This window comes from Heptranchias perlo, chromosome 27 (assembly GCF_035084215.1).
Source record: "Heptranchias perlo isolate sHepPer1 chromosome 27, sHepPer1.hap1, whole genome shotgun sequence".
Classification (NCBI taxonomy): Eukaryota; Metazoa; Chordata; class Chondrichthyes; order Hexanchiformes; family Hexanchidae; genus Heptranchias; species Heptranchias perlo.
The window spans coordinates 23,220,692-23,235,125 of NC_090351.1; the positions used below are offsets into that span (position 1 = coordinate 23,220,692).

At 39.3% G+C, this 14,434-nt stretch overlaps 1 protein-coding gene across 4 annotated transcripts in view; it reads right to left on the bottom strand.

Moving 5' to 3' along the window:
- Positions 1-14,434, bottom strand: part of LOC137344466 (TBC1 domain family member 22B-like) — a 318,631-nt gene that overhangs the window by 202,206 nt on the left and 101,991 nt on the right. For all 4 annotated transcript variants that reach the window (XM_068007450.1, XM_068007451.1, XM_068007449.1 and 1 more), the window contains one exon: positions 2,388-2,516. In XM_068007450.1, the coding sequence (XP_067863551.1) occupies positions 2,388-2,516 (129 nt within the window). The remainder of the gene's footprint in view (positions 1-2,387; positions 2,517-14,434) is intronic.

Consider the following 14,434-nt stretch of genomic DNA (forward strand, 5'->3'; position numbering starts at 1 on the left):
GGTGGTAATCAGCAGGAGGTTTCCTTTCCCATGTTTGACCTGATGCCATGGGATTTCATGGGGTCCGGAGTCAATAATGAGGACTCCCAGGGCCACGCCCTCCTGACAGTATACCACTATACCGCCACCTCTGGTGGGTCTGTCCTGCCAGTGGGACAGGACATATCCAGGGATGGCGATGGTAGAGTCTGGGATGTTGGCTGAAAGGTATGATTCTGTGAGTATGGCTATGTCAGGTTGTTGCTTGACTCGTCTGTGGAACAGCTCTCCCAATTTTGGCACAATTCCCCAGATGTTAGTGAGGAGGACTTTGCAGGGTCGACTGGGCTTGGTTTGCCTTTGTCGTGTCTGGTGCCTAGTGGTCTGATGCCAGGTGGTCCGGTTTTATTCTTCTTGTGACTTTTCATAGCGAGATTTTACAACTGAATGACTTGCTCGGCCATTTCAAAGGGCGATTAAGAATCAACCACATTGCGTGGGTCTGGAGTCACATTTGGGCCAGACCGGGTAAGGACGGCAGGTTTCTTCCCTAAAGGACATTAGTGAACCAGATGGGTTTTTATGACAATCCGATAGTTTCATGGCCATACTCGTTTTTTTTATTCCAGAATTTTATTTAAATTAATTGAATTTAAATTCACCAGCTGCCATGGTGGAATTTGAACTCATGACTCTGGATTATTAGTCCAGGCCTCTGGATTACTAGTCCAGTAACATAACCACTATGCTACCACTAAAATGCACTTGTTTAAAATTGTATGGTATCAAGAGAATCAGCTTTATGGAGTCACTGAACCTGACAGTATAAAGGACGGTATAAGGGAGCAAAATTAACAGTTGAAATGAGAAGATCACTGAAAATACTGTAGAGGTTAATGGCCATTTCCACAGATGTTAATTCAGTTCCCTTACAACGTCCTATTAAATAATCAATCAGGACTTTTAGCTTAAAATAAACTGATAGAAAACAACAAAGATGCTGAAAAAACTGAAACTAAAGCACTCATGTGAGTGCAACGGGGATCATTTTAAAACTTAACAAGTAAGTTTTAATTTCTTGTAGTACTTGATTGAACAGCTGGAGACCATGGATAAAAGTGTGACAAACAATCCACAACCATCCAGATAAAACCCAGTACAGAACAACTTTTCAACTGAATTTAATCAATTTTTTTTTTAAAAAGTGTATTTTCATTGTAACTTAAAAGGGAAAGCAGAAGAACCATCCAGGGAAAATACTTCTTGTTAATACTGCTCGCTCTTTTAAAACTTGACTCAGTGGTCGCATTCTTGCCTCTGAGTCAGACGATCTGGGTTCAATCCCCATTACAGCACTTGAGCACATAATCTAGGCTGAAACTTCAATGCAGTAATGAGGGAGTGCTGCGCTGTTTGAAGGTGCCAACTTTCAGATGAGATGTTAAACCAAGGACCTATCTGTCCTCTCAGGTGGAGGTAAAAGATACTATGGCACTTTGAAGATGATCAGGGGGGGTTCTTCTGGTGTCCTGGCCAACTTCTGTCCTTGAACCAACACTACCAAACTAGATTATCTGGTCATTTATTTCAAAGCTATTTGTGGGGCCAGCCTTTCAAAAATAATTAATTGGATATAAATTGCTCTGCGATGTCCTGATGTTGTGAAAAGTACTATATACATGCATGTTCTTTCTACTTTAAAAAAGAAAATAATACTTTCACTTAAATTTCTTCAATTTTCTTTATTAAGAAGCTTGAACTTACGGTTGGGCATAAAGAATCTTGAATATGATCATCCCCTCTGCCAGGCCATGGCTGTAACATTAATTACTGGGAGCAGCTCCATTACAAATTGTGGGGATACAACTTGAAACTATCCTGAAAGCTGCTCCACAGCCACATGACCTGAGGATATCACACAATTTTCCAACATGTAGTATGCTTTTCCAGGGTCTTTTGGCTCCAGAGAGCTCTCATTTTTAAGTTACATACCCTGCTGCTAGCAATGGGGCCACTTTAGGACTTCCCAATATTGATGCAGCCAAGCAGACGGGCCCTACCCACGATTCCAGCAAGATACCTGATACCAACAATTTAACTTGAGATGTTCATTTTCTACTATGAATTAAAAGTACTCTCCCTAAACTTCCATTCTTTTTTAAGACAGGATTCCGACTGCAATATAGGTATCTCTCAGCCAGAACTTGTCATTTTGTCATTGCTCAGTTAGGTATGGCATTGCATATAAGGCAGTACTAAATTTCTACCGAATAAAATATCTAAATTTATGGCATTCATTTAAATTAAGCAGTTTTTTAAAGATATAACTCCTCCTACTAAAACCCCTGATTACAACACAAACTACAGTATTAGCAGTTGAAGGGTACACCTTAAACTGGAGTTAATACCTGTCGATAGGTATCCTGGTGATGTTCTTCATTTCTGGAATCATAATATTGTTCAATGAACCCGAAATACTCCTCCCGCTTTCGCTGTAGAGTGATTTCCCTTCTCTCCATATTTGCAGGTAGATAACCCTACGAAAAAACACAGAAATATTATGTGATGGCATCGAAAAAAATATAGGGAAATGGATACAGAGGTGTAAGGGAGAGAACTCAGTCCTTTTATTCACCTTGACCCAAATATTGCAGCACAGCTGTTGCAGTCGGAAAGGAACCAAACTGCTCTTACACAATTACAATCATCGCTATTCCCAGAGGGTATCTAATAGTTTGTCTAAAACAGCTAAGGATGCAAATAAATTCAAAACAACTATTCCGCATTCAGTTTAAATCACTACTTTTTTTGTGTGGAAGAATACAATAAAAAGGAATGTGACAAAGGGATCCATAAGTTTGCGTCATTACATCAAAGCTTTTCATAAGCTGGTACAGGAGCTTTTCTGAGGCCAAACAAATTTTCTCCACATAACATACTTACAGTACAACTATTATCCAACAGATTACATAGACAATAAAAACATTTAGCTTTTATCTTCGTTCCCTCAAGTTCAAGGGGTGCAGACATGCTTCCCCCTTTCCCTTCCCCACCAATCTAGACTCCCCAGGCTCTCCCTTGCTCTAGCCCTGAACCTATATATCTTTCTCCAGTTTCTCTCCTATCTTCACTCGTGCCCCCTTCAAGCACACCTTCTCCATGAGAGTACCACTTCCTACTCCCTTAACCCTATTGCTTCTAAACTGCTGACCACCCAACTTCCCTTCCTGGCCCCCATGCTAGCTGACAATGTAAACAATTCCCTCTCTTCAGGGACAGTCCTCCTCCCTTTCAAAACCTGTCATAACCTCCTGCTTTAAAAAACACACTCTGAACCACTCTGTCCTTTCAAACTACCATCCCATCTTCAACGTCCCTTTCCTCTCCAAAGTCTTTGACTGTGTTGTCACTTCCCAAATCAGTGCCCATCTTTCCCATAACTCTACATTTGAATCTCTCCAATCAGGTTTCCACCCCTGCACAGCACTGAAATAGCCCTAATCAAAAGGCATAAATTACTTCCTCTGTGACTGTGTCCATGGTGCATTTTCCCTCCTCGTCCTCACTGCAGCCTTTGACATAGTCAAATACAATCCATCCTCCTCCAACACTTCTCCTCCATTGTCCAGCTTAGTGGGACTGCCCTCACTTAATTCCACTATTATCTATCCGATTGTAGCCAGAGTATCTCCAGCAATGGTTTCTCTTCCTGCCCCATTACCTCTATCCTTGACCCCTCCTCTTCCCATCCACAACCTGCCCCTTGACATCATCTGAAGACATGAGGTCAGCTTCCACATGTTGATGACACTCAGCTCTACTTCTCTACCACCTCTCTCGACGCCCCCCCACCCCTACCCCCACTTCCTCCCCCATGCTGTCAGGCTGCATGTTCAACATCCAGTCTTGGAGAAGCTGCAATAGCCTCCAATTGGGGAAACTGAATCCATTGTCTTTGGCCACCACCACCACAAACTCTGTACCCTTGTCACCAATTCCAACCCTCTATCCAGCCACTCTCTGAGTTGAAACCGACCAAAAATACTGGTCTTCTGAATTCCTGTACTTAAAAAAAAACTGTTAATGGGTTCTGAATTGCCAGGCCTTGGGGAACATTCAGAGTTTATTTAACTTTCTATCCCCATTTCCATTGGATAAATGATTTTCCCTTGTTTGTGTCCCTTTACTCATAATTTTGGAGGATATTTTTGAGAGCCATCTGCGGATGCACTTCAATTTTTCGTGATTGAATTGTATAGACGGCTTTTAAAGCACCATGCACAGCACTACACCACTTTTGTGATCTTAGCCATTCGGTTAATGAGTTCCAATACGAGGTACTCACGCACACACACACACATCTCTTCCGCTTGTCTATCATATCATTTCTTATCCATGATAAATAGTTTTGCTCCACTTGTATTCATTGTGTGGATTGTTCAAATGGCAAGTTTGATCGGAAAACTATAGTGCATTCTTTGATTTCAGGTCTGTGTTAAGCCTCTCTATGTATTGCTTGTTCTCTGTTTTGTCTACATAAATGACATCACATTTAACACTGGGTCTCACTTGTATGTGAACACAGTAACCCTCTTAGAGCCATAGAAATTTCAGCACAGGAGTCGGCCATTTGGTCCACCATACTTGTTCTAGCTAGGGCTACCTCCTCTGATCCCATTTCCTTGCCCATTCATTTCAACAGAAAGGAAAATCAGACAGTTGATTAGCGTCACCTTTTTGCACTTTCGTCAAAAACCAATTTCACCCCCAAAGTGCTTTTACTATTGTAATCATAGTTACTTTATATACAGTACTAAAAGTAAAGTTTAGAAGTTCTGCAAAGGAACACTGAATACCTCAAGACTACCAACATTGGAACAGAAAAGAAAACTAGGCGTTACAATATTGTCAAGTAGCAGTATTCAGTTATTAATCTTACATTAAAATTGTTTCAATTGTGATATATTTATTTATAATATATAAATTCAAATAAAAAAATCACAACTGACTTGAAACCATAATATGATGTAATTGAATATATAAGCTAGTTGGACCCTAGGCAAGTCATTCATCATAACACAGCCACACACTTTCTAATCTGTATGTCATGAAAACACTTTATCCATTTGTAGTATTCAATACAAACAAATGGAAGCAGGAGGAAATGGTGAGGACGAAGAGACACGGAACATTCAAACATAGTTCATTCAGTTTTGGGACCTCAACATTACTGTCACTATAAAAGGTCCTATAAGAATTGGGTTTGGGTACTCTCAATGGATTTCCACTAAGCTTAGTGGTATAAACTGGGCGACATGGACATGTTGGGCCGAAGGGCCTGTTTCCATGTTGTAAACTTCTATGATTCTATGATTCTATGATACTAAGAAGAAGTCCATTGCCAGTGAGGATCAAGGATTCTGCCCTGAGGCTGTATTATAAGAATCTTGTTTATCACATTTAATCAGGCTCTTACTAAAAATAAAGTTTCAAATATAAGTGTCACCATCAGAACCTCTTTCAAATTGGATAATTAGAATTAAGGCAGCTGGATGAATATCTGTACATTTAAAATCAGGTGCTTCAACTTCAACTGTGCATATTAATTCAGATTTTACAGGGCTCAACAACTCCTTTAAGTCAGTTTCTGCCATCAGTGCTACAATATAAACAAAATATTTAAAGCAAAGAAACAAAAGCATATTAAAATGAAAAGCAAAACTCCTTGTACCAGGCTATTTTTTAAAAGCAGACGCTGATGCTGACAAAATCCCTTGAGGTTAAAAAAAGCAGATTGATAATAATTAGATTGTGTTTGAAGAATTAATTTACAAATACTAGTAACATTCCTAGCCCTGCCAGTTTTCAATTTTTCAAATCTTAAAATAAGTTGCTGATTACCCATTGATTTCAGTCTTGAAAATTTCAATTGACCCAGCATCCATTCATTTTGAATGTTCCAATGTTCCCTATTTGAATGTTCCCCGTTTCTTCATGCCTGACTTCTCAATGCCTCCAGTATTTAATGACCCTTTCCTTGCAGCTCTCAACTCTTCAGGGTTTTTTTTGCTCTTCCTGCTTCTTCTGTTCCTTGTTTGCTTTTTTAAGCTATTTCAATGGTTTCTTCTTGCCTCCTTCTCAACCCAAAATAATCTTTCTGCGCTGCTAACGCACACTGCATGCTCATAAGGACGCCTACCAGACCCACAGAAATATGAGCCCAGGGCCCACCTGAGGTCACCAAAAAGCCTCAGTTCACACCATTTCCATATTATTTACCCGTGTTAAAATGACTCACTACTCAAGTGTGATTTTTGAAAGAAAGGACATCTTATAACATCTGGACTCTCTTGAGTTCCCTCTTTACCTTGCCCATAATACATGCCAATAGGGGTTCAATGAGGATTCATATCTCTATAACTTACAGGAGTGGCTGTGTATTCAAGAATTTACTGAGAAGAGCTAAAATGATTCTAGACTTTTTTTTCTTGTTTTTAAAATAGATATATTATTAACATTGGTCACTGTATTATTAGGGACAGGCCAGGTTAACAGTTAATCATCACAGCCATGCTCCAAACTACCCAAGAGCAATGCCACAGAAGATAAAGGCATAAAGTCCAATTGATTTTTCCACATAATTATGTTCATATAAAATACAGCATTCAGGACTAATACAAAAATATTTTGGAATGTAATGTCTGTGCATGTCTGACGTAATTGTATTCTTGTGCTGTGAGGTGAAAATTGAATCAGTGCCCAAGACATTCCATCATTAATGAATAATGAAGTAAACAGACTTCGACATCACAAAATGGCACAGAAATCTGTTCAGTGATGAATACAGAAAATTATATCAGGATTGTTCTGTTATGTGCACAGTGAACAACACTTAGTCAGCATTAAAATAAATCAGATTCCATTCAGTCATTAAATTACATAAAAGTACCATGTTTTCTTCAAAAATCTGTTATTGAATTCTAAATTGATATGCAAAAGCACCTGCGCAGTAACTGCAATTAATTCAGTCAACTGTGACGGTTTAGCCTGGACATATTGGGAGTGAAATTGGACAGCGCCAGTAGCACGAAGCGCATTCACAGCTAATCGGCAGCAGTGCGAAACGCGTTCATAGCTAATCGGCACCTGTTTTACACCATGTCCAATTTTCTTTTCCACTGACTTCAATGCGTTTCGCGATACTGGCACAGACCAATTTCATCCCCATCGATTCCACAGATTTTAACGGGCACCAAGCCCAGCATGACAAATTATCATGACCAAGCACACATAGATGTAATTCCATTTTAAATGTAAATGTACTAATAAAATGAAACTAACTGCCTCCTTGGCTACTATAATCACCTTCACTACTCATCATTGCAATCTAAATAGTATAAATAAATGCCACTTTCACAGCCATCAATCTATCAAAAATGGGCCAAAAAGTCATCAGTCTCTAAGAGTAGTTCAACAAGCCTGAGTATATTAGGGTATTGGGATAAACAGTGTGGCATATGGTGACTGCAATACCCACATCTTAATTCCACAGCAGCGGCAGTATTTAATTTTTTTTCCCAGGGAGGGGAGTGTTCTTTTGAAGTTAAGAATTGTCTAAAGTGACTTTTGTTACGTGAGCTCTGCTGACTACCAACCCACAGTCTACGGCACTCTAATATAAAGCGGGGAACCATGGGAGTCGTGAACTGCCATCTCCAGTTAAAAGTAAAAGTAAAATCGAGGAGCCAAATAATTAACTGCACATATTTAGCATGTGATATCATTCTCGTGATCCAACATAGCTCAAGACAGGATTACACATTAGAATCTTTAGTTTTTACCTTGATTCTGCTAACTAAATTAATAGCATATCCACTAGTTCCAGATGCCCACCATCCATTGTGTAATCTTGTCCAATCTTACTATACCCAAGTGCGATATGAAAACAAAAATCACACAATATCACAACAGGAACCCCCAAACTCTTGCTGTGAAGCTGCCATACTAAGGCTCTTAAAATAACAGTATCATAACAAAACCTTGACTCAGAAATGGAAGTAACATTTGGAGCAGAAACATAGAATCATAGAAAGGTTACAGCATGGAAGGAGGCCATTCGGCCCATTGAGTCCACGCCGGTTCTATGCAAGAGCAATCCAGCTAGTCCCACTCCCCCGCACTTTTCCCATAGCCCTGCAATTTTTTTCCTTTCAATTACTTATCCAGTTCCCTTTTGAAGATCATGATTGAATCTGCCTCCACCACCCCTTCAGGCAGTGCATTCCAGATCGTAGCCACTCGCTGTGTAAAGAAGTTTTTCCTCATGTCACCTTTGGTTCTTTTGCCAATCACCTTAAACATACTCTGCAAACATACTGCGATTGAATAGCCAGTGCTATCAGGTGATGAATAAAACAGATATTCCCAGGGAATGATGATAAATATTAAAATACCCCATGTACTTAATAATCCTGCATAACCCCATGCAATAATCCTCAATAAAATTAAATATTCTTACGTGTTGTATAAATACAATACACAATTGAGGAACAATATAATACTCAGGCTGCGTAATCTGTGAGGAAAACAAAAACACAACACACATGTTAATATATCAAAAGATTAAAGAAATTTGATAATATGTAATTGACAATACTTTTTAAAATGCTCAGTCCAGAAAAATCAACCACCATTTTAAGTCCAGTTTTTACATCAGGCTACGTACAGCAGTCATAATCCTGCAAAGCACAATCACACTCCCTCTTTACAGTTTGCAGTAATTTGGTGCCATGGACTCAAGTGGAGGTTGAAAGCAACAGAAAGTTATTTTTTTCTGGTCTATTATTTCTGAAGTCAATCCAAATTATCACTACAGAAATGAATGCCAGTACCTGAAGGTCACAGTTTGACCAATTATGGCAACAATGCCAAAATTAATAACATCCAAATACTACTTGTGACTTCTTAAAATTCAAATTGACTACAAAAACTAAATAGTCAAATAATTTGTGTGTCATTTTCCCTGAACAAAAACAAACATTGTTCCATTGTCAATCCAATGGATGGAGTGGAATAGTTTTATTAATTAGGCCAGCTGCTAAGGAAAGTCTATATTTCTGTAACTTTGGCATTGCTAACAATTATTATCTGTAAAGCAAAGGAAACAAAGCAGAGCGTCATTAATTGAGAGAGAAAACAAATCTGTCACTGCATACACAAGGTCAGCACCAATTACTGTACAACAACATAACAGAGTTTATACAAAACATCTAAATTACTCTTAGAAAGTCCATTACTTATCAATGAAGAAAGAAAGGGAACAAAGGGATATCACATTTTTTTAGGCTGGAGTTATACTGCACTAAACACAAACTCAAATCCATGAGACAGCTTCCTGGGGTGGTCTGAAACGCTGTAAATTCAGTGCACTCAGTAGTGACCAAATTTGTGTTTCATATAATGATGCACACCCAAAGCCACTTTGCACCAATGCAAAAGTGGCAGTACAACTGCACCCTAGGTTACCAGCCTAGATCTCTCAAATGTTCTACTTTTGTGCGACAAACACAGATGCTTGACACCAACCCAATTTTCTTTTAAAAAGGTGGCAAGTAAATGAATTCCACATACTGCAATGTGGTCTTTTCCCCTCAGATTATTCAAATTTCTCTTTGCTACTTAGTTGGTTGGTTGACAAAATAAATTTCAGTGCAGAAATTTCAGTCAGTCACGCTCCATCCCCACCTCTTCTGGAAAAGGATCAGTTCACTTTTTTCATAAGCATTTACTTTTGTAAAGGACCTGAAAGGAAACTTGGCTCCACCAATATAAAGCTACCAAATAATTATCACACTGTCCATATTTGACTGGCAACTGGACACTTCAAGCCTGCAAAACGCACTATATTGCCTAAAATCACAACCGTACATGGGTTTAGACAATCAACCAAATTTCTTATAGGATCACAATATTTAATAGACTGGAATTCAGATCATGCATGCAGGTCCACTCTCCAGGTCCTCAGCAAGGAACATGATAAAAATACAATTGACAAGAACATGACTGATGACATTTTCCCATATCAACGAAGATCTAACCATTTAGCCTCAACAATATGGCTAGACGATTCATCAAGGGTCAACCCTGACAACAAACAATCTGTACAAATAAAGATTAACTGGACAGCTAGCCTGTCATGGTATTGATTTAGCACAGCATGGTCACTCCATAATATTTCTGGCTGATAGAGCAAGCATCTGTGTACCTTCACATTCCCACTTATGTCAGCTAATAAAAGTAATAGATTTCACAAGGCTAGGATGTATTATTCATCTATTCTGGCAGTCACCAATGCAGCCACTGGATAAAGACAAGTTGAACTGGCATTCACACCGAATTACAGATCTTTACTTGTGCAAGACTTGAAGTTGTGGTCATTCTGTGTACACTTAGAGAATACATGGCTCTTCAGCATTTTTTGAAAGTCTGAGCACCATGTACTGCTGCTAATGGTTAAACCTGAATTTACGTGTGAAATAACAAAAGCAAGAGCAATAAAAAATGTATCCATAGAATAAAACTGGCCAAACCAGGCTGCTTTTTAAAATGCTTTGCTATTATTTTCAAAACATGTTAAAAGTGTGTATTTTATATACACATAAAACACATTACTTTGGAAATTTCAACCCCTAAATACAGATTGAAATTATCACCCCATTAGGAAAAGAACACAACAACACCTTGCATTTATATAACACCTTTAACGTAGTAAAACGTCCCAGTGCGCTTTACAGGAGTGTAGTCAAATTAAATTTGACACCGAGCCACGTAGAGATATTAGGACAGGTGAACAAACACTTGGTCAAAGAGGTAGGTTTTAAGGAGTGTCTTAAAAGGAGTAGAGAGGAGAGAAATCCAAATAATTAGGGCCTAGGCAGCTGAAGGCACGACCTTCAATGGTGGGGCAATGGAAATCGGGGATACGCAAGCGGCCAGAATAGGAGGAGCACAGAGATCTCGGACACTTGTAGGGCTGGAGGAAGTTTCAGAGATAGGGAAGGGCGAGGCCATGGAGCAATATGAACACAAGGATGTGGATTTTAAATTTGAGGCGTTGCCAGACCGGGAGCCATTGTAGGTCAGCGAGCAAAGGTGTGATGGGAGAACGGGACTTCGTGCAAGCTAGGACAAGGGCAGCAAAGTTTTGGATGAGTTCAAGTTTATGGAGGGTGGGAGGTACAACACAAGATTAAGAAATTGAAAGTAATTATCCTCACTCCTTGCTCTTTATAAGTCTTATTCTTGGGCACAGCCTCAGCTTATTGGCCCAGGTCAGGCAGCATTCAGACACTATACAACAGCAAGAACACAGTGTAACATCTATGGTAAGCAAAGTATCTCCACGACACTCAAGGTCAGAAGGAGAAATAAGAGGTAAACTATAAAGGAACTCTGGATGTGGAAATTGCATTTCCTTCAAAAATGAGCAGGACCACACCCACAGTGAATAATGCAGTATTTTTCCTAATTTGTTGAAGCTCCATATGCAAAATAACTTTTGTCAGAGTCCATGGACCTGCATCTTCAGGACCTGCATCATCAGCAGTGCCAAAGCAGGTATAAATTTGAGTTATCAAGTGCCATTAAAAGCACTTCATTAAAGGGGATTGAGGACTGCCCTAGCCACATACCAAGGCAAGAGGACTTGCACTAATGTATGCAAGTTACCAATCCTTTGCACTCAGACAAAGGTTTGTAGGGAATTGTTTTGAGTGAAATAACCTTACAATTCTAATTCCCCCCCAAAAAATTTGTTGAAGTTCCTGTGTGAAAAAAGAATTGTATCTGGCTGACACTGCACGTTTCAAAGAGATGTATCTTTATACCTCAGGGGACAATGCCACAAGGCGCAATGGCGTGATTACGTAAAAATATACAGTATTTAGATATCAATGCATTGTGATTACACAATCCTCAATGGAATATTCTGTAATATGATAAATAGGATCTTGCAAAGTGCTATTGTTCTGGCAATTGTTGCTGCCACATTCTCTTTTCCTTCATAGCACAGATTTTTCGACAACCCAGGGACAGCAGCTGGCATAAAATGCAGTTCTCTCCTTTTAAATGTCACTTTACTGCTCAAGCAAAAGTATAATTGAAGACAGTTCCATTGTATGAAGTAAAAGTTTTATTTAGCAACTTCAATCAAATGGATTAGAAATGATTTCAGAAGGATTAACACAACTGCAAAGGAACTGGAATGAACTTGATCTGTGTAAACTGGCTGTATTGGAAGAAAAACTATTCAGCAATTGAGCAAAAGGTCCAACAAAAGCAGACTGAACATTTCAAACTCATTGCAGCAACTCTACATGTGTTTGTATGTGTTTAACGACATGTACTCATATACAAGTTGACCTTGTCAAGATAATCATGCTGTAGTGGTTGGAAATCATGCTGGCAGAAAGCTCAACTGCACCTACAGAACTGTTTCTGTTTCATGCACACTGCATGCCTTTTTCCCTGGTGATGCTGTTTCATCTTCGTCTCAAATAAATCTTTCAATCTGGGGATGATTTTGGAACGTGTTAATTCACGCTGTTCTAATCAAAGTGCTGAATACTTTACTGGCCTTCGCTTGTCACTACTAAAACCCTTATTGATTATACTTCTGAAGGCTGGCTCTTTGAATGAAGAATGATACAACACCTATTTATATAATCTGATGCAGCTCACAGCACTATCTGCACTGGAAATTTACTTTGCATCAGAGGCAAAAATTGAAATGGACCATGGGCAAAACTACTAACAAGCTGAAAAGCATTTTTTTTTGGATAAAGAGCAGTGATAAGGGAGCTTTAATCTCCCACAGTCATTATCAGTAATGCAGTAGAAGAATTACCAATTGGCTAAGAGACTGCAGAATATATTACGTAAGGTTAATATTATATGGTTAAATATCAAGTACTCTTTACAGGAAACCAAATAGTTATAGAATAATATAGTTAGTTATAGTTTAATAGCATATCTGCAAGTTACTATCACAAAATCTGTGGAGGGTCTCAGCAGTACTGCCCTTGTCTCACACACCTATAGTCACAGGTTGAGTCATGGCACAAAGCTAACATTACAGCCTGCTCACTATAAGCATCAGCTGTATTCAGTATTGTCGCTAAGATTTAAGTAAAATTAAATGAAAGATATGCAATTTTTTATGCTACATCTACTTCAACTGTAAAAAACGTTCAATAATACAATTACAGATCTCATTCTTCCAAACTTGAGAACAGAGATACAACATCAGGACGACGTACTTCACCACGTTCATGACTGCCCCCTCAACCTTGCCATCTCCCATGGCCTTTCTACTCCCATGGTTTCGATCACTGACAAAGCCATCTCCAGCCACTTCCTTGTATCCTTCACCACCCACATCTCCCTACCACTTCCAACACCACTTTCTTCTGCATTGCCCCTGAGGAGGCTCTCCCCCAAGTCACTTTCAACTACAGTTTAAAACTCCCAATGGCCCTCCATTCATCACAATACTTCAGCAGTCATTAACTTGCTCAACCATTCCTTACCTCATCTCCAGAAAAACCATTACTCTCACAACCAGGTCATTCCCCCTGGTATGGCCCTCATCCTCGCTCTCTCAAGTCTAAGGGCGTAGATTTGAGCATATCCAGTGCACATCTGGTTTAGCCATCAATCATCAGATCTGGCTGCACCATGTCAAGACCTATCGGGCCTGACTCTGTGGAAAACTATAAATGTGGAAAACTATAAAGACCACATTAATGTAGAAATACATGAACAGTTACTTGACCATAAAAAAAAGAGAAAAGCATGATGGATATTTGACCAATGTTAACTCCTTGACTCCCATACACGGGGTAGTTACAATTTCACACACACTCACAGAAAGACACAATTGTCCTTAGTATGTTGATAATTAAGTTGGCTGTGCAGGTGCTTGGTACAGTCTGGCCTCCCTCCCTCCCCCCCTGTAGATAAGGACATGCTGGCTTATAAAATAATGAGAATACAGTTCTTGAAGAGGCCATGTAGCCTTGATACTGACTTCATCCCTGTGATCAGCGAGCTTCGGAATTTAGGGAGTTAGTGTTCTCTCATGCCTGCAAAGCCTACGTGCCAAAGCAGGAATAAGCTATGGAGTCCAGAGGAGGGGGTTCCCTATTTTTGATTGACTAACCACTTGACCACTGAGAGTGTACATGTACGCCCATATTCAATGATAGACAGACATTTCTGAACCAAGTGTATAAAAGATAAACGTTTCTTTGTTTGAATTGAAGTCGTAGTCTCAACCGTTGCTTGAGCTACCTTCCAACTTGTACAAGTTTCTTAATAAATTCTTACTTGTCTAAATTAAGTGTTTGAAGTTAATGCATTGTGTATAATAGGTAATTAAGTTTTCGACAACTCCCCT